The 21,045-nt window shown below is 36.7% G+C and overlaps 1 protein-coding gene across 5 annotated transcripts in view; it reads right to left on the reverse strand.

The window, feature by feature from the left end:
* pdzd2 (PDZ domain containing 2) overlaps window positions 1-21,045 on the reverse strand; it is a 56,473-nt gene that overhangs the window by 9,608 nt on the left and 25,820 nt on the right. For 2 of the 5 annotated variants that reach the window (XM_057831805.1, XM_057831809.1), the window contains 17 exons: window positions 20,106-20,251; window positions 18,928-19,060; window positions 18,771-18,824; window positions 16,351-16,450; window positions 13,877-14,028; window positions 13,202-13,321; window positions 12,906-13,020; window positions 12,760-12,833; window positions 11,725-11,947; window positions 9,608-9,725; window positions 9,383-9,515; window positions 8,194-8,278; window positions 8,005-8,081; window positions 7,169-7,325; window positions 4,913-5,658; window positions 4,632-4,776; window positions 288-2,760 (listed from right to left, as the gene is read on the reverse strand). In XM_057831805.1, coding sequence (XP_057687788.1) covers window positions 288-2,760; window positions 4,632-4,776; window positions 4,913-5,658; window positions 7,169-7,325; window positions 8,005-8,081; window positions 8,194-8,278; window positions 9,383-9,515; window positions 9,608-9,725; window positions 11,725-11,947; window positions 12,760-12,833; window positions 12,906-13,020; window positions 13,202-13,321; window positions 13,877-14,028; window positions 16,351-16,450; window positions 18,771-18,824; window positions 18,928-19,060; window positions 20,106-20,251 — 5,051 coding nt within the window. The remainder of the gene's footprint in view (window positions 1-287; window positions 2,761-4,631; window positions 4,777-4,912; window positions 5,659-7,168; window positions 7,326-8,004; window positions 8,082-8,193; window positions 8,279-9,382; window positions 9,516-9,607; window positions 9,726-11,724; window positions 11,948-12,759; window positions 12,834-12,905; window positions 13,021-13,201; window positions 13,322-13,876; window positions 14,029-16,350; window positions 16,451-18,770; window positions 18,825-18,927; window positions 19,061-20,105; window positions 20,252-21,045) is intronic. The other 3 variants (XM_057831808.1, XM_057831806.1, XM_057831807.1) reach the window with 3 other exon arrangements.

Consider the following 21,045-nt stretch of genomic DNA (forward strand, 5'->3'; position numbering starts at 1 on the left):
ACAGTGACAATCTATGTCATCACCCCGAGCGTCCATTGCAAGTATAAAAAAAATACCGCCATCCGTATGTATGTTCATGGACTAAATATTAGATTTTTAAATCAATGGCAATATTTTATGTTTCTAATAACATATTTAGCAATAGAGCAATTGTGGCGCATTAGAGCCTACAAGTCTTTAAGTCTGAGGTTCCCTTTAAAGTTTTAATTGTATGTTGTGTAATAATTTATCAAGCTGGCACTCTACATTATAATAACAAAATGTAACTTTTAATATTAAATTCTTGCCTGATGCTCCAAGAGTGTTCAGTCTGTTGAGATTGTTTAAGGATGGTTCTCTCAGTTGTTTCATCAGTGGATCCAGTGTTTCTTTGGTTCCTTTTTGTCATCTCTACTTTTGTTTGGAGTGAAGGCGATGAAGAGCAGACAGTCTCTGGGGCAGTGGAAGGGATGGTGTGCTCAGGTTCATCAGCTGAACCATCTATTCTGGTCAACATGTCACTTGTGAATAGTTTTCCCAATTCAGGCATGCTGAGAGCTCTGGATTGCCGCAACTGATTGCGGAAAAGTCTGGCGTTTTTTCTACGCACCACTGGCGGGGTCTCAGGTGCAACATCGGGAATGTTCAGTACTTCAGAGATGAGACTGTTCTTAGTCAGGGAGCCACCAGTGGAGCTAGCACATGGAGGTTCAAGATTTTTTAACGCGATGCTTGACTGTGATTTCTGTGATGAGCAGGATCTGGTAGACAATAAACTGTCTTCATAGGAGCTAAAACGGTGGTGTTGTACTCTGTCGTCAGAACATTTTATTAAGCCCATATAGCCTGCAATCCTTTGGTTGAGTGAGGCCCTGTATGCTGAAGTGTATGCCTGAATGTCACTACTTTTAGACAGAGGTTTGTCGAAGAGAGCCAGATTTTCAAAGGACTTAATCTTGTGTTGGACAGAGAAGGGATTGTAGTCCACAGAAAAGGGAGTATCTGCGACAAAACTTCGCCTCAGTATTGTCTTCTTGTAAAGTTTTGATGTCCTGGACTTTGAGTTTTCAATTGTTTCCTTGTTAGTTTTCAGGTCATTACTTGGTCTTTTGTCAATTACAGTTGCTGTCTCTACAATGGAGTTACAAGTTGGTAGTACAAGATTTGCTCTTGAATCTGTGCCTTTTTGAGTTGCTGCTGAATTTTGTACCTCTGCTGTCAACTTTTTTGCCCTGACAGGTGACATCCCAGATAACGAAGACAACTGAACTTCGATAAATGTTCTTTGAGTAGCAGGCGAGTGAGATAATGTATTTGGGTTCGATATTGTTTTAGTATCTAAATTGATGTTTTTTTTGTTGGAAAGAACAGTTCCAAATATGTCATCTGATGAATCATCTGCAGTCTTTCTTACACTAAATGTAGATAAGGCAACACTGTTCTTGTTAAGTGTGTTTTTGACTTTCAGAATGGGCGTCAATGTTTTTTCTGCCACTAGGTTTGTAGACTGGTTGAACAATTCATTTTTATTGCTTGATGAAACAAGTGTAGTTTCACTTTTGGCGTGATTTTGCAATGTTTCTACTCTGGCGTTCTTACTCTTTATTCTTAGACCCTTTAGTTTAAGGCTACTGCCAGGTGGGATCTGAGTTTCAATGTGAAATTTATCATAATTTGGACCATGATGCATTGTAATGGGGCTTATACTTTGGTTTAAGTTTGGTCTAACCTCCAAGTTTTTTTCTTTGTTTGTTATCGTTTTTGACTGTACTGTAGGTGATGTGTCTGTGGATCTATAAGTGGTAGTACTGTAGGTATTTCTCACTGATGTAAATTCAGATGTTTGTGCTTTATCAGAGTTGAGCAAGGCACCATCAGACATTGTAGGGCTTTCGCGGTTGATACTGTAATCAAGTGGGGAAAGGGTTCTATGAATACAAAGGCTTCTAGCATTGTTTGCCTCAGAATCCTCAAGTTTGTCCGTGTCGAGGTCAGTGGCAGCATTGTGATACCCAACTGGTGACGATGCAAGTGACGGCAGGCATGGCTTCTCTGTGGCTGAGATGCCCATTGATTGGGAAATCATTGAGCATTTATTATTGATGAAGTCTGAAGAACTGATAAGCATATCGTTTTTCTTATCTAGGTTTTTGTTTTGGCTAGCATGGTGTGATTCCAAAGATCCATTAGGTGAAGTGCTGACATGTACATCTCCATCGTCAACAGATATTTTGTTGTTACAGCAATTATGTTCTACTGTCTTCCCATTTAAGGATGGCTCACACAAATTATGACTGACATTGGCGAATTTAACGAGTTTGACATTCTTTTGTGTCAAGTCATCATTGGAATTGCTGTCTTGAAGTCCTTCGGAGTGTTTCCCCTCAGCATTAAGAGTTTCTGGGCGTAATTCTGTTGCAATGGAAGAGTCGTTTTCACAAAGCGGGTTCACATGTGCAGGACTCCCATGTTCGTTTCCTGTATCCGCTACAGGAGAATCTTGTGAATTTAAAAGGATTTGAACCTGAGAGTCATCTTTGTCAGGTACGCTTTCTTGAGGTGTGGTGCTGCAGGTGGAATGTGCAGAATCACTAAGAAGGATCATTTCTGATATAATATCATCAATGTTGGTGACTGGAGTTGGACAGTCATTGTTTATTTGGGGTTTGTCTTCAGATTGAACTATCTTGGCATGTAATACTTCCGAAATGTCTGGGTTGTGTCTGGCGACTCTGTCACTTCTTCCAGAGAACTCTGTCAATGCGGAAAGCCCATCTACACCTTAAAAAAAATAGTTTTGTCAATGGAAAGGAAAATTAAATGCTTTATACACGTTTAAATTGGATGTGCATGCTGCCTTGCAGAGCCTATTCTATGGTAAATAGAGGAGTTAACTACTACTGTACTACTTCCTAATAAACATAATAAAGTTTGAAAAGGTGTTTGGAAGATAATTTTCTGTTGTAACAATGCTTTTTGTTAACCATTTTACAGAGCCTGTTTTTTCCATTTTAGGTTTAGGATCGTTTTTAAGGATTTTTTTTTTTTTTTTTTTTTTTTTTTGAGGGATAAGAATGTATGCCAAATGTTTGCAGTCAGAACAGCATATTCATCTGAACATTATTTTTAAGTTTATTTCTTTCTCATTAATGTATTTTACACCAATTCCCCCCTTCCGCAAGAGGCCAATTTTAACAATTGGTTGTGAGCTTTTAGATGAAAGTTTTACTTTTCAAACACTAAAACAAATTGCAGCACAAATCATAGATTGTAAATTCATAGGTGCATGATCTTCACAAATGGGCCAAAATTAAAGAAGGAAATAAACAGGCTTGGCATCAAGCAAACACATTTTCAAATCTTTTATGTTAATATGCAGGGAGTTAAGCTACAGGGAAAAGCTAGCAGTGATAACTAATCGCAAAAAATACAATGTAGCATAGTCACCATGGATAGATAGCCTGATGCATGAAGGCTGTTTTGGGGAGGTGAGCGAGCAAGACTTAAACCTAAATCTTAGGTCAACATGTAAGGGAACACATGATTACAGGGTTTACTGATGAAGCATTATTGACAAATGCATTTTAAAAATCACAAGTGGGTTGGTATTTTTTGTCAAGGAATAGAGGAACATATGAAACATTGCATTAAAAATGATAATGAAGGAAGAAAAATGGAAAAACTTGAAGAAATCAAATTTTGTCTGGCTGAAATCACACTACAGTTACAAAAAAAAACCCAAATAATTTTGTTTTTATTCAATATTAAAACCCATTCAAGGTAAGTGTGCACATTTATTTTTGTATTTAAACTTCTTTAATTCAGAAATTTTGCTAGCTGCCACCAGCCTACCAGTAACCAGCTGCTTAGTGCTGTATTTATTCAAGTATAATGTTAATCAATGCAAGCATAATTAATAAGTGATTTTTCAAATCTTATAACATTCGTGATTGAAAATGATATTGGGATGTCATTTATTGATGTTGCCATACCAACTTTATAATAAAATTAGGGCTGCAGCTATCGATTATTTTAGTAGTCGATTTATCGATGAAGTAGTTAGTTTGAATAATGGAGTAATCGTATAAGGAACATGAAAAATTAAAATACCTGAGCTGAGCCTCAAACGATATAAAAAAAATATATAAGGAATTATGTACAACCAAAGAACAATTGCCTAACTTACATTGCAAAAGTCCGCTAGCTTAAATGCTACATAGTTTAAATGCTAAAACGCTTACAATGCTCTTAACAAATGGTTCAGACACATATTCCCACAAAAAACGGCTAAATATACCGATAAACTAAATTACAAATGCTTAAAAAAAAAAAACATTAGCTCAAACAAAAACTTGGCTTATGTTGGTCTTAACATGGAGCAGCTGGATTCAGCTATGTGAAATGAGGCAGACTAGAGGGCAGTGTATCCAACCAAATCAATAAAACTAAATGCAAACACTTTCAAAATAAACTATGACAACCCCACTTTAATTAAACGAATAGTCAAAGCAGCAAAATTTAATTTGAATTTTTTTTTTTTTTTTTTAATCGAATACTCGAGTTAATCGATTAATCGTTGCAGCACAAAATAAAATGGCAATATGCAGCCAAAGTCAAGTTGAAAATAATTAGTTATGAAACTCGGGCCTTACCTGAAACAGGTTTCTTAACTTCCAAAGACATTGTTGTGGGAAGGTTGTGCATTAGTTCACATAATTCCTGGTAGCTACAGGAGCTCACCAGTTTTTCAGCAATAGTTACAATCTCGTCACCCGGACACAATACTCCTTTTGATTCCTGTAAGTAGCACATCACTTGTCACTACAAAGGATCACAACGCCACATTTCAAAACATTGTGGAGCCTTTATCATGTATTTTTTTTTTTGGGTTACTTAAAATTAATTTGCTACTTACAATTAAATCTGGACTTACCCTTTCTGCTGCACCTCCAGGCTTTAACCCATTGATGACAACTTTAAGAGGGGATGATATAATTTCCAGGTCCAGCCCAAAGGATTCATCCTTATTTCTTGTAAGAGTCACTGTCTCAACAGTACAAATACCAAACATCTCATTTTCAGCTCCCTTTGGATGTTGCTGATCATCTATATGGTCTCTTGAAGGCATTGTGTTGTTTACACTTGATGAAGGCCCACTGCCACCGTTGTTTTGCTGCTCAGTAAAATTTGCAGCTTCAGGACATGACACGCTATTAACCAGTGTCGCTGCTTTATCTTTGGTGTTTGTGGGATCCTGCAATATGTGTTCATCTCTTTCCACTACTTTCTGCTTTAAAGGACAGCGGATAGGCATAAAGGGAGACTCAGCACCAGGTAATTCATAGCTATTTGTATAGCCTTCCTTGCAACCACTAGATTGCGGTATTGCCGCATTATTGCACACACTTGACTGTATTTCGCCCCAGAAGTTACCATCTTCATCTCCATCCAGTGATAATGCAGCAACGCCTGTTGACGAGTCCTCATGTTTTCCTATCTTATCTTCATTATGAATTACTCCTCGCTGATGGAGAAGTGGGCTTTGTGCTGAGGTGGGATCAGACACAACAGTGGGCAAGTTGACTGCATTCTTGGAATGACTGGATAGGACATAGGTCTTGTCTTGTAATGCATTGTACAGAGTGTCACATTCCAATTCAGTTCCAGAAGTAGGGGTTCCTGAGGACAAGAAGTAGCTTCATGTTAAGACAGATCTTAGCATAGGAATTGACATATAAGTTAAATCTCTTACTACCATTGACGGCAGTAGATGTTTGATACTTTTTGACTTGGGAGGACTGGCAGCAATATTTATATTGCTGTTAATGGATGTTTTTAATATAAATTGTCATCTTTTACTAACTACCACAATATGGATATAAACACACATCTATTTATATATACATGTGAATGCTATATATATACATGGGCTGGCAGTGAATGAGTAAAATTATCTAAGTGATTTCTCAGACATAATGTAATCTTGTTTAGTTTTAGTCATATTTATGTGAAATTTTGAATACAAAATATAATATTGCTTACAATATCTGTTTTCCTTATTAGCTTATAATTATAGTCACATGTTTACAGTTAAGGAAGAACAGATTCAAGTATTCAATGATTATATTTTTCGTCACGAATTAAAGAAATACATTAAATTTTAATTTTTTAGGGAGGGTAACTCACCAGAGGTGGGTAGTAATGTACTCCCGTTACATTTACTTGAGTAACTTTTTGAGAAAAATGTACTTGTAAGAGTAGTTTTACTAAGCCATACTTTTTACTTTTGCTTGTGTAGGTTTGTGAAGAAAAAACGCTACTCTTACTCCGCTACTTTGGGCTACACAATAGTCGTTACATTTTTCCTCTTTATTCTACATATTAGAATTATTATTTTTTTGGCAGCGATGCCAAGAGTAGCTCTACCAATTGCACCAATGAGACATCGCAATAATAATCACATGACTCCATTATACCAATCTGACGCAAGCTTTCCGTTCTATGATTACGTCAGCCTGTTCAATCACGCGGCGTCTTTAAAGCACCATAAAAAATGAAGTATTTGACATAGAGCGCTGCCCTCAACATTTAATCCTTTCTCCCAGTTTTTATTTGGCATCGATTGACCAAGGAAAAAGGGATACATGATCAATTTAATTTCATAATAGTAACTATGAAGGAACTATTCACTATTTAAACTACGAATTATTTTCTCCACTAGAGGGCACTCATTCTTTTTGGACGAATAATGATTAATTTCTGTCTTTTTTCCCCTATTGCTGGAATTCAATGATTTCTTTTTTGTATTTCTGTGGCTTAATGTTGTGTAATGGGTTATTGTACAGTATCATTATAACAACAGTTCATATAGATTGTGCTGAGAGAGAAAAATACCATTGTTTAAACAAACAAACAAACAAAACAAAAATCAAACAAAAATAAGCAGTTACAACGTTACTCATTACTTGAGTATTCTTTTCACATTTTCTTGAGTACATTTTTGGATGACTATTTTTACTTGAGTAATACTATTTTGAAGTAACGCTATACTCTTACTTGAGTCAAATTTTTGGCTACTCTACCCACCTCTGTACCTAACTCATGGAAAAGGCTGATTGGCATGTCATCCCCACATTATCAAGACTTTTGGGGGGGGGGGGTAATTTCTGTTGCCTTTTAATCACGTTACCTGGAAGCTGTGATGCTACATCATCCACAGGGATGTTACTGCTTTGATAGTGTGCCTCGTCCATATTTGAGCCCAATGATTTAGTCAGGTTCGATTGGCTGGAGACATCTGACGAGAAGTACTGTGATAACTCTTTTTCTGAGCTTAGAGACCCCTGCTGATGAGGAAACAAAATAATTAATATGATTTATAACGAACAATAATGCAGCATTACTTCATTTTTGTAATCGGCGTAAGAAAGTGTTTGTGTATGATTTTGAATTTTTTTTTTTTTTTTAGAAAATAATGTACTGTATTTTTCAAATTAAAAGGCACACCTAAAATCTTTTATTTTTCCTAAAAATTCACAGGGCGTCGTATAATTAATTCAGTGTGCATTATGTATGAATTCTGGTTTTGCTTAATGAACTCGAACCGATTTTGGTAGGGGATAACGGTAACCCTGCTCCTGTAAAGTGCTCAAGACATTCATCAAACCCACAAATAATAAATAAATTGATGAATAAAACATTAAATACAATCTTAAAAGATAAAGAACAAATGCAGTCCTTCAATACACTAATGAGCGTTATAATCAGCTGCACTTTATGTGTGAAAACAAACTCGTTCATTGATGCTGCACGTTATAATGCAGTACGCCTTGTAGTCCAAAAAATGCCCCTCTCTCCCGTTCCATTCTCATGGAAATTTTCTTCCTATGTCCAAAATGAGGTGGCAATAAATCCCGCTTTAACACATTTTGCTGTAAAACACACTGCTGCACCTTTCTGTGACAAGTGCTGAATAAATCAATTTTGCTTGCTTGCCCAACGTTCCTAAATAACAGTGATACGTACCCTACTTGCCGGCTCAAGAAATCTCTTCATGGTCCAGCTAAGAGCAGGAGATCCATCGCTTTTACAGGAAACGCCTGCTGAATAAAATACGAATTCAGACAAGGCGCATTTATGCCCAAAATGCTTTTTGAGCACAACTGAATAACAGAATAGCGATAAGAACTCGACATTTAGGTTACGGTATCAAACCTTGGGAATGAGACGAATGCCTCTTGTGCATTTTGCCCTTGTGTGTGGATTGAGCTATGAAATGATCCATCTCTTGCTCTGATACCTGTAAAAAGAAGTTTGTTTGAAGCATTTTATCAGAGCACTACAAAGACTAGAATGTCATTCTTTCAAGGGCGTAGGTTTGCGTAGGGACGGTAGGGACATAACACCACCAACTTTAAGGGATGCTCAAATTGTCCCCACCAACTTTAAAGCAACCTTATTTGCATTATATAATGAGTTCAGTTATATAGGTAATTTAGATTGTCTTCCCATAAGTTGTAAGGATAGAATTGGCCCTACATTATGTTCAGACTTCCATTTACCCCCTTTCACTTGCTGAATGTGCTGGTCCGTTTTTTCCCCCCTTCAAACGCACGTTTGATTGGCTGACGACTAGAACCCCCACATTCACACAATCCCAACAGAAATACATGTCGACATGCCGCCTCCTCTGCCCCCTTTGAAGAGGAGGGATATTAGAAGGTTTTTTCGGCCAGCAGCAGCCACTTTAAGTAATGTAAAAAGATGTTGTGAAGGTGGGGAACACACCACTAATTTTGCAACTGAAAGTCCGACCTGCATCAGAGTTAGCATAACATTAAACCGTGTGAACTTGCTAACGGGTAAAACTCAAGTAGTAAGCTGTTTAGTGATGTGTCTTTCTGTACTTTTTCTACTGTTAACGTTAATCCAACTGCATTTTGCGCATTTATTCCCTAATTAAAATGAATGTATTTTCCATCTCTTATCATTAAAAAAATATTTTTATTTGCAGCCGATGCACATTTCCCCGCCCCCAAAAAATACAAACAAAACAAAAACACAACATTAAATTTCCTTTATATGAAGCAAGCATTTTGAAAAATGACTTTCTCCCATGAAAATAATTTTATTGTAACCTTTTTTCATTTTTGCGTAGGAACCAGCTATATTTGAGCTATATTTGAGAAATGTACACAATCTGTTTGGTCTTATTAATGTCCTGTCCCCAGCAAAAAGTGTACATGCGGGTTATGCTGTTATAGCGTCCCTACCAATGTTGAGACCAAACCTACGCCCTTGCATTCTTTCGTGAGTTCTGTCTAAAAGGAACAGGAAAATAAATTTGGGCTCCATAGTTCTATCTCTTATGTGGCAATTGGCATGCTGAAGAAATGAAACTTACTTTTGGATTAGGGTGCCGGCTAATAATGAGACTGACAGGTCCAGGGCCGCATTCACTGAGAATGGCATAAGCTTCACTGAGAGCAGCAAAACGAAGACTGACTGAATCCACCTCCAGTATCTGATCTCCCCGGCTTGGTGTGAGAAAGCATACGTATGACATAATAGTAAGTATACAGTAGCATACCCACCTTATGATTCTGTAAAAGTATAAAAATTCCTTTACCTCAGCCTGCCATCCATTTTGGCAACAGATCCCAGTGCAAGGCTATGGATGTAGATGCCAGGAGCAGAGTTTTCTGGGGTGAGAAAACAAACTCCAATCCCCAGGCCAACACCAGGCTCTAAGGAAAAACATATAAAACAATATCACACACATCACTCCATTCATGTTTTGTCTGAACCACTTATTTCCCATTAAAGTACATCATTTTACAGGGCTTACATCACTACTGCTTCTATTTTCAGTTCTAACATGGAATGACAACTTTTTTATTAAAGTATAAGGTACCCCTTCCATCATGAGGTTTTGATTAGGGCTGTCAAAATTATCGCGTTAACGGGCAGTAATTAATTTTTTAAATTAATCACGTTAAAATATTTGACACAATTAACGCACATGCTCCGCTCAAACAGATTAAAATGACAGCACAGTGCAATGTCCACTTGCTACTTGTGTTTTTTTTTTGCAGTTTTGTCGCCCTCTGTTGGCGCTTGGGTGCGACTGATTTTATGGGCTTCAACACCCATGAGCATTGTGTAATTATTGACATCAACAATGGCGGGCTACTAGTTTATTTTTTGATTGAAAATTTTACACATTTTATTAAAACGAAAACATAAAGAGGGGTTTTAATATAAAATTTCAATAACTTGTACTAACATTTATCTTTTAAGAACTACAAGTCTTTCTATCCATGGATCGCTTTAACTGAATGTTAATGTTAATGCCATCTTGTTGATTTATTGTTATAATAAACAAATACAGTACTTATGTACCATATGTTGAATATATACAGTGGTACCTCTACATACGAATTTAATTCGTTCCAGGACCTTGTTTGTAAGTCGAAATGGTCGTATGTCGAGCAGGATTTCCCCATAGGAATACATTATAATTCCATTAATTCGTTCCGAAGCCTAAAAACATACACTAAATTCTTAATAAATACTGCTGGCACTGTTACAAATGGCAATTAAACATAGAAAAACAAATAAGTTATGAATACATAATTCAGAATAATATAATAATAAGAAGAATAATTAATAATTATTCCTGTAAATAATGTAACGAAGTGGATTCTAATATGGCGGACACTTTTTACTGTCCCTGAACGCACCGCGAAGCTGACGTCTCAGTGAGATAGGTCGGTGCGGTAGAGATAATACTTTCGTTTTCTTGAGAGCAGTCAACTGCTTAAGACAATGGGCGTTTTGTGTTGGATAAGTTCTTAAATAAATGATAAAAACGTGATGAAGCTGGCGATTTCCTTGGCAATGTTGCCACAATGATAACTGTCACCTTAACTTATAAATAGTGGCGAACGGTGGTCGGAAGAGGACCATGGAGCTGTATTGTTGAGCCAGTTCAGGGACGCGCACCCCAAGCTCATATTTTTCTATAACTTGCATCTTCATTTCAATGGTAAGCATCACTTTTTTCCTTGTTTCTCCAACTGTATCAACTTTTTTTGAAAACTGTGTTGATTTCTCACACAAGAAAATCCACCGTGCGTTCGTTTGCAGTGCTGTCATGTCGTCGTATTTCGAGCAACTCGTCGGATGTAGAAACAAATGGCGGCTGAAATTTTACGTCGGATGTCGAAAAGATCGTGTGTCGAAGTGATCGTATGTAGAGGTACCACTGTATATCCATCTTGTGTCTTATCTTTCCATTCCAACAATAATTTACAGAAAAATATGGCATATTTGATAGATGATTTGAATTGTGATTAATTACGATTAATTAATTTTTAAGCTGTAATTAACTCGATTAAAAATTTTAATCGTTTGACATAGTTTTAATATATCCGACATTAAGGCAATACCTGGTACTTAACATGTTCCTCTCCATCCAATGTTTACAATATATGAGAAACTGGAGAAACAACAAAAGTTCCAGGACTACTATCACAAAATATATACAGTAATCAAACTCGAAATTTGACATGTGTAGTATTTATATGTTCCTTTAGTGATCTGTAATTTAACCGACACACCTTGGGAGATTGCAGCAACCGTCCAATGCAAACTGTAAACTCAGAGTGAGTTACAGTATAGTCTTTCGTAGTGTAGTATTGTACATACATTTAAATATAAAATAAAATACATATGTCAAAGAACCTTTATCAAGTGTGACCTCCATGATGATGCAGTCTTTTGGACCAGGACCGGAACTCCTTTGACTATCAGTCTCATCAGCTCCAAAGGGAACCGGTGTTCCCTCACTGGTGTTAGAGTTAGGTGAGCTGGACCGGCTCCGCACACTTGGGGTTGCACAGGGTGTAAGACTAGGGCTCCGCAGGCGAGTTCGAATTGTCAGCGTCACAACACCTTTTTTGAGTTGCTATAGGAAGCACAGAGATATGTGTCCTTTACTCAATTTTCCAAGAAATCAGCCGGTTTGAATGAAAGTGGGGGGCAAATTAAGTGAGCATTTAAACCCAAATATAAACAGGAAAACAATTTTATGACATAAATGATCTTTATGTGACTCTGAACCACAGCTAAGGACAAATTTGAGTCTTCAATGAACATGACTTCTTCTGTAAAGTTAGAGGAATGTCTGCTGCCCTAGAAAGCTCATGTTAGCACAGGAAAAATTCACAAACTGAAATGATAGAAGCCAAGTAATGAGAAGGCGCCAGCTGGATAGTAATGGAAAGACATTACGTGTACAACCCCAAAAAGTTCAATTCATGTATTCTTTCAGTGAGGTTGATATTGGACTCTTAATATAGACATTTAAACTGGGAAAAATAAATGTGTCAATAATTACTTTTTAACTGCGTACCTATAGCCTATCCCGATATTGTCCAACTCAAAAAATCAGATACTGATATCAAACCAATATATGCGCTCGTGGACTGAACATATTATGGATAATTGTATTGTGATGCCCAGGTCAAATGCTCTGCTCACATAACAAATCCCAAGCATCATAGTTTGGAAACATCTAATAGTCAATAAACATAACTGCTGTGCTAAGCTGTGACCAGCCCTTGTACAAAGGCAGAAGGGTTAGGGTATCCGATATCCTTTTAAAATGCTTTTATCGGCTGATAATATCAGACACCTCTATGCGTCAGTGTCCATCTTAAGCGGGTCTGCATAATATATCAATTTTACATTATAATTCAATGTGACGTTTGAATGAACCTTGAAAGCCTGGATGGCTTGTTGATGTGTCAGTCCTTGGAGAGACTCTCCGTTTACCTCTAGGATCTCATCTCCTGTGTTAAAAAAAAAAGTTGTAGTCAAATTGTATTTTTGTATATTGATTTTGTTCTAAGAATTAAAAATACCCTCTTTTAGGCGTCCATCAGCAGCTGCAGCACCATGGGAGAAAATTGTCTTCACAAAAATTCCCATTTGACCACGAGCTGAATCCTGACCACCAACAATACTGAATCCTAGACCCTATGAATTTTTGATTATGAAAAGATGGCAAATACATACATCAATTGAAATTGAATGATTTATTTTTATAAGACACTTTGCAAAACTTTTACTAAGAGATGATATTTGCTGCAGTGAACAAAAATGCCATACGTGCATTTTACAGGCTTTATTCAAACTGGCATGGCAAGAGTGCACCCACCTTCCCCTGGCCTTTCATCAGTACTATGCTGGAGATAATTGATGGCTGTGCAAGTCGCCATGGTGATTCCACTTGAACGGTGCTTAACGAACGTGCTGATTTCTTAATGATCTGATATTCCTGAAAGGCAAAGGGATACAACAATCAGATAAATAAAAAAGTATTGCCATAATAATCGGCTAACATACTTGTACTTTCCAACAAACATTGCTTGGTTTTACTGTCTGCACATTTATATAAAATTTGCAATTTTATATTTTGGTTATTTACAAACAGCAATTGATCCTTTGCAAAATGTGTATTATCATGAATTAATTATGGGGTCTTGCTGTATCCTGTTTTGTTTATTTTAAACGCTCATTAACATACTGTAGCCATTAGCGTGTCCACCTTTGAGTAATTTGTTTTGCTGATAGCCAGAATAATATAATACTATGCTTTGATGTGACACTGTTTATTGTTTTTTTGCATTATGTTAAATCCTACATATGAATAATTTCATGTACTTTTAGTCATCAATATTCAAGACTCTCTTGCCAGTAAGTGACTGTGCTGTACTTAGCTTTGCCATTTTGAAATATTTTGAAGGACCTAACTTTTACTCTACATTAAAAGGATGTGTGTCTTTTCCTGACATATGTGTTTAGTTACGTAACATTATTATGAGTCACTGACCTGTCTTTCTCCAGCAGCATCTAGCTGTTGTGGTAAAGAGTGTTTACGTCTGCCTGGCTTTGAGGCCTTCTCCACAACGTCGCAACGGCTTACACCGTTCTCCACAGAGAGCTCATCGTCTTCACCAACTGACTCCAAGCGGCAACTTCCGCCTACCATCGGAACAAAAAGTAAGATTAATTCCCTGTATGGCAATGACATTTTATATACGGCGGAAAACACAGACAAGACTGAAAAACCTGTTTCTGCTCTTGCACTCATCTTAAAAAGAAACTGCTGTATTTTTAGCATAAACAACTGTTGTGTTTGATAGAACAATATGTCTATATGCTGCCATAGCAGATTCATGGCGCAATAAGCCCCCAAACTATTTTTAATTTGTCCGTTTTACCCTGAAAACCCCCGTTTACAGACGTCGCGCAACCGCTTTTGTTTCAACCCAGCCATAAAACAAAGGTAATTAATTATATTTATTATTCAAAATGTCTGTCGTTTTTAGTCTAGAATCATTAATTGATGTCTCATATTTCGTTAAAAAAAAAAAAAAAAACGTAAAAAAATTATTCACTCACATATTTTAAACTTTTAAACAAAATATGTCACAATGAAAAAAAAAATGGCGTCTGTAAAAAAGTCACGGATATCTACCTCATAACTATCACTTAATTGTATTTTTTTTGTTACTGTCGCATTTTCTCCGATATGTTAGATGATAAATAATCGATCCAAACAAAGAAAAATTGAAAAAAAAAAGTTTAAGAGGGAATATATATGAAAACGAAAATCTCGACCACTCCTTGATGTCTGCGATTTCTGCATCGCGACCCTTGTTATATTACCATGTTGCACCCATAAAATCCCCAAAACATCCAGCTGTGGTCATTCACATCTGTGTCTTGACACTCTATGTTACATGCTACATGGAGTTCTTGGATCGAAACGAGGTAAGTATGCGATAATATCTCGTTAAAGTCATGCCATCTGTAATTCTGCTAACGCGTGCTCTCACCTTCAGGTAGGGTTTTGCTGTTTAAAAAACAAACAAAAAAAAGAAAATGCCTTCCTATTCAAAATTTTTCTTCCCCCAGAAAATTGAGATTTTAAACTTTCCAATGATTTATCACATGTACATATTGGACAATTTTGAAAGTTGGCCAAATTGGGGGTCTCAGAGCGGAACTTCGAGTCACCTGAGTGTTTTCCGCCATACATACACTTCATTTCCAGTTGATGGGGCGCGGGACCGCTCCGTAGGGGGCCTATTTTCAAAAACGTCTAATATTTCAACCAAAGCAGCTAGCGAACTAAAACCAAAACAAGAATCTCCCTTAGGCATATCCCTGTCTCCATGAGGAGCGGCATCAAAAAATTAAAAGTCGTTCCCTAATAAAATCCCAATTAGTTATTTTTTCATATAACACAACCTAAAATGGCTATAAAATTCTCAGATTTTACACTACTTGCACAAAAATCACCAAATGCAGAGATAATCACCTATATTTTCAGGATCAATAGCAATATTTAACATATATAAGTTTTTGAATGCAGAATAATCTCAATATTACTCAACAAAAGCAAATTTTGCATTTTTCTATATACAATCACAATTTATTTAGATTGAATTTCGATGTTACTATTGCCTCAGCACGGAGGGATGTCTTGCCGACTATCTGGCCCTTGTCGTTTTTAGATTTATATGTTACATAAAATAAAACTTATAAAAGCCTTTTTTTTTTTTTTGTATGGACGCGGAAATGTCTAAATTACTAGTTTCTTGCCAAAAAACGGGCAGTTGGCCAAATATTACCTGATTATTTGAATGTAAAGTTACGCTATTCTGTATGGATACAAAATCCAACATGGCGGCTATCACGAAACAAAGAATTTTTTAAGTTCAAAACTCTTGCAAATAAATGCGTAAATCCCGGAATTTCTATAGAGTTGAACGTAATCTAGATTCTTGGTTAGAAACTAACAAAAAAAACAAACAAACAAACAAACAAACAAACAGGCATTTATCATTCATTTTACGTAATTATTTCAAGCTAAGTTACACTATTTTTTTTCTCTTTCATTTCATTGTTTTTACAACGTTTTAAAGTGCATGCACGGTGCTATTTTGTCGAATAATTACCTTGAATACTCGACCAAATCACTCTTGAGACACTCATGCCTGCTTGTATGCACTAAAACTTTCATCCAGTTTCTATTTCCACCTAAATCCAGCGTTAGAACGCAGTGTGGGTTTGAGTTTATCAAAGTGAAAGCTTCCGCGACACTCTGCCTGGCCCGGCCGCCTACGGGAAGCCGTCTGTAGGAGCTGTCTCGTCAACTGATCGTGAAGTCTATGTTGTATATATGTTCATAAATCTTCTATTATATGCAGAATAACGACTTTTAGTATAAATTATTCGGGGAACTTTGCTATCTGAGGTCAGGCTACATTTTCCACGTGGGTTCGCAATATTACTCACCCTGCGATTGACTGCAAAGCTTTGTGGCTGCAGGACTGCAACAAGATCCTCTGACTGCCTCTTTCTGGTATGTGTCCTCTAGTTTCTCCAGGTTGGTCAACTGTGAGCAAAAGGTAATGGACATGGTTAGTTAGTTTTCAGTTTTTTTTGTTTAATTGTGATGCCCAAAATTTATGAGCCAGTTGGTGAACTCAATCAATTTACTTGGCAATGAAATTATATTATTCTATTTTAGCTCTTCAAAACCACTTTTGGGAAAATAATATATACTGTTAATGAGCAACACAGACAATTATTGGAGAGGATGTCATTAATTTTGGGAGCAAGAGTCACGCACTGCAAAACAAACCAAAGCAAAGCAAATTTACTTATATGGTGCCTTGGTAACCAGTATCACATGTCACTTTACCTATATCACTGTGGCGGTCTTCAAATGGATGCATACTGTTAACTGAACTCTTTTTTTTTTTTTTTTTTTTTTTTGCACTGTTAACCAATATTTATTACTGAATGCTGCTATCACAGGTCACCTTACCTATACTGCAAGAGTATCACTATTACAAGTCTTTTTTCATATTGTGTTTTATTGTGTACAAACTTTTTAATCCATTCTTTGTGTAAGTCTGTGTGCACTCTATGAGACAGCTTTGAATCTCATGACACTTTGAGTAATGACAATAAAGGTGTTCAATTCTATTCTATTCTTAAAAAAAAAAAAAAAACGATTTGGATTCATTTTTTAAAAAATTATTGGGTCAAAAAGGGACTGGCTATCACTTGGGTAAACTCAAACTGGGTTACATATTTGACCCAAATTCCTAAGCTAAATGAATACCCCAACTCCAGTATTATACGACAATACACAACAACTACACAGTCTTTTTCAGTCAACCTCTTTGGGTTGAATGTGTAACCCAAACTGAGTTAGTTAAAACAACCCATCACACAGATCAAGTAGTGAAATGATAAATACTATAGAATGTTGAATGAGTTTTATTGACTATAATGTTAGAGCAAAAAAATAAAAAATAAATAGTAAACTAAAAATTGGCTAATTTAACTCAACGCCGATTAACACAAGTATGTTTTTCTCAAAATAGCCCAAGAATTGGGTTGTCATTGTAGCCATATGAAGTAGGGTTGTTCCAATCAAGTTTTTTTTGCTCCCGATCCGATCCCGATCGTTTTAGTTTCAGTATCTGCCGATCCCGATATTTCCCAATCTGATTGCTTTTTTTTTTTGCTCCCGATTCAATTCCAATCATTCCCGATAATTTTCCCGATCATATACATTTTGGCAATGCATTAAGAAAAAAATGAATAAAACTCGGACGAATATATACATTCAACATACAGTACATAAGTACTGTATTTGTTTATTATGATAATAAATCCTCAAGATGGCATTTACATTATTAACATTCTTTCTGTGAGAGGGATCCACGGATAGAAAGACTTGTAATTCTTAAAGGATAAATGTGACTTTGTATATTGTGACTAAATATTGCCATCTAGTGTATTTGTTGAGCTTTCAGTAAATGATACTGTAGCCATTTAACTTCTGCCCAAATGCATGATGGGAAGTGCAACCATAACTGTGCGTCGTGGTACCAATTGATATATCTTCTCTGCGTTGGGAATAACATAGGGTGTTAAGAAAAAGATCAACTACTACCTTTCTTCCCCACATTAATTCCCACGATTATTCTAATCGTTGGGAGAGGGATTACAAGGTTTTAGCCATTTTAAAAAAGGCTCCAAAGGCTGCCAAAATTCACTCTACTCATCTTACGCTGCCTTATAGCTCTATATACTGTTTGGGTAAAACGGCGCCATTATAGATTGAACGCGTTACGCGACAATGCGTGAGTGGGTCGTGCAGCGCATGCAGTAATTGCGTTAAATATTGTTACGTGATAAAATGTAAAAAATATTAATTCTCGCCGTTAACGCGATAATTTTGATAACCCTACCTTAAGCTTAAACTAAAGACTCTGGAAGAGTGTAACATATTATGTCTGTAATTATTAAATTAGAAAACGATTTAATTAAAAAAAATATATATATATATATATATATATTTAAAAAAGGCATGTCCGATACTTTTTTGCCGATTCCGATACTTTGAAAATGACGTGATCGGACTATCGGGACATCTCTAATATGAAGTGTTTATTGTGTGGTTCATTCGAAAAGCATTATTCTTATATTCCAAGTTGTACCTTATTTTGAAGGTGATAAATTATATTTGTCATTGACACATGAGGAAGAGCTGTATATACTGTATAGACTCAAAAAAATAACCATTATACCATTTTGAAATTTTAACACTTGGTGGCAAAATATCTTAAATTGTATCACTTGAACCATGTACAGGTAAATCCAACGTAAGGCGACCAAAATGAGTTTAAGATACTAACCAGATCGGGCAAACTTGTGGATGGATGCTGTTGGAAACCTACATCAGATTCCTCCTGCATGGGAAAGAAGAGGTTTTAGTGCTTTTCACTAAAAATAATGTGCAACAAATAATAATATTGAATTTCATCCTTGATTGTGTAATTGTGCGTTATGTACCCGGCTGGCAACGACGAGCTGGACAAGACCAGTGGAAGCGCGGAGGATGCTAACAGCCTCTTGATGAGTAAGGCCCACTAGTGACTGACCATTAATCATAAGTAACTCATCACCAGCTTGAAGACGGCCATCCCTGTAAAACAAATGTAAATTCATGTAAGCTTATGTGTCTATATGCATCAAGGGCGTAGGTTTGGTCTCAACATTGGTGGGGACCATATAACAGCATAACCTGCATGTACACTATTTGCTATTTACTATTTACAATAATAAGACCAAACAGACGAGGTGAACAGAGTTCAAGTCCATGCTCCATGATCCTTAATTATTTATTTTTTTAATGTACATAGTTAATTATGATTATGTTGCGTGTATGTTGTGTTGTGTGAGCAACATAAGTGGTTATGCAGCACCATTTAAATGTACATAGATAATTATGTTTGGTGAGCAACATATGAGGTTATGCAGCATCTTCACAACACGGACGTATTTTTACATTACTTATAGTGGCTGCTGCTAGCCGAAAAATACTTCTAATATCCTTCCACTTCGAAGGGGCTGGAGGAGGTGGTCTGTTGGCAACAATCGACATGTATTTCTGTTGGGGCTGTGTGAGTGTGTCTTATGTGGTGGTGGTGGGTCAAGTCATCAGCCAATCAAACGTGTGTTTGAGGGGGAAAAAAATGGACCGGCACATTCAGCAAGTGAAAAGGGGTAAATGTAAGTCTGAACGTAATGGAAATAATTCATTTAATAATGGTAGGGTCAATTTAATCCTTACAACATACGGGAAGACAATGTAAATTACTGATATAACTGCCGTCATTATACAATACAAAAAGGGTTGGTTAAAAGTTTGTGGGGACAATTTGAGCATCCAGAAAAGTTGCTAGTGTTATGTCGCTACCGTCCCTATGCAAACCTACACCCTTGATATGCATGTTATAGGTAAGACAAAAGAAACAAATACTGTAATTACTTAACAGTACATAATAATTCAGATGAAAAATCACTCAAGTGCTACGTAACTCACAAGTACGACTGCAGATTTTTTTCCCTCCGAAAAAAAGAGTTGACATGAATATAAACTAGTATTCTATAAATTCAGATATTGGCCAACAGTATTCCATAAACTAAAACAATAATGAAATGCAATGCAAGGCAAATGAAAACCAAACCTGTGAATTGTTCCTCCCTCCTCAATACGAGCGATGTTAATACCATGAGGAGAGCGCTTAGAACCGCGCCCCCCAGTTATCTGTATGCCCAGACCCTCTTGACCTTTAACCAGGTGCATTTTCCAGATGTGGCAGCCCTCTTTTGGCTTTTGGAAAGAAGAAAAACAACAACAACAACAAAAAAACAGTGAACAAACACTGTAGATTAGGGGTGTGACAACATATGAATTATGGTGATATATTGCGATATTTTGTATCCCAATAGGTTATCGATATGCTCCCGCCAAGAAAAGTTTTAAAAGGAGGTCACTGTTTAAATGGTAAGCCCTCATATAGCGCATTTATCTACATTGTTACAATGCCCATAGCGCTTTACATTAACACACATTCACACACCAATGGTGCTGCTGCCATGCAAGGCACTGCCAAATCATTGTGGGCAAATTAGGGTTCAGTGCCTTCCCCAAGGGCACTTTGCAGTGGGCAGTCATAGCCGGGAATCAAACCGCTGACCCTTCTGTCCCAGGACAACTTTAGTTACAAACTGCACCACGGCCGCCTTTAAAGAAACCTACAAGCTGCTACCCAAAATTTTGCCACTTAAATAGTATCTACCGTATTTTTCGAATTATAAATCGCACCGGAGTATAAGTCGCACTAGCCATAAAATGCCCAATGAAGAGATTAAAAAAATATATATATAAGTCGCACCGGAGTATAAGTCGCATTTTTGGGGGAAATTCACTTGATAAAATCCAACACATACAGCAGATATGTCATCTTGAAAGGCAATTTAAAATAAAAATACAATAGCGGACAACATGCTGAATAAGTGTTCAACATGCTGAATAAGTGTTCAATACGAATTACACGATGCATGAACAACTAAATGCGAACGTGGCCGGTATGTTAACGTAACGTAGCTATTAGGAGTTATTCA

Source organism: Corythoichthys intestinalis, chromosome 3, assembly GCF_030265065.1.
Source record: "Corythoichthys intestinalis isolate RoL2023-P3 chromosome 3, ASM3026506v1, whole genome shotgun sequence".
Classification (NCBI taxonomy): domain Eukaryota; kingdom Metazoa; phylum Chordata; class Actinopteri; order Syngnathiformes; family Syngnathidae; genus Corythoichthys; species Corythoichthys intestinalis.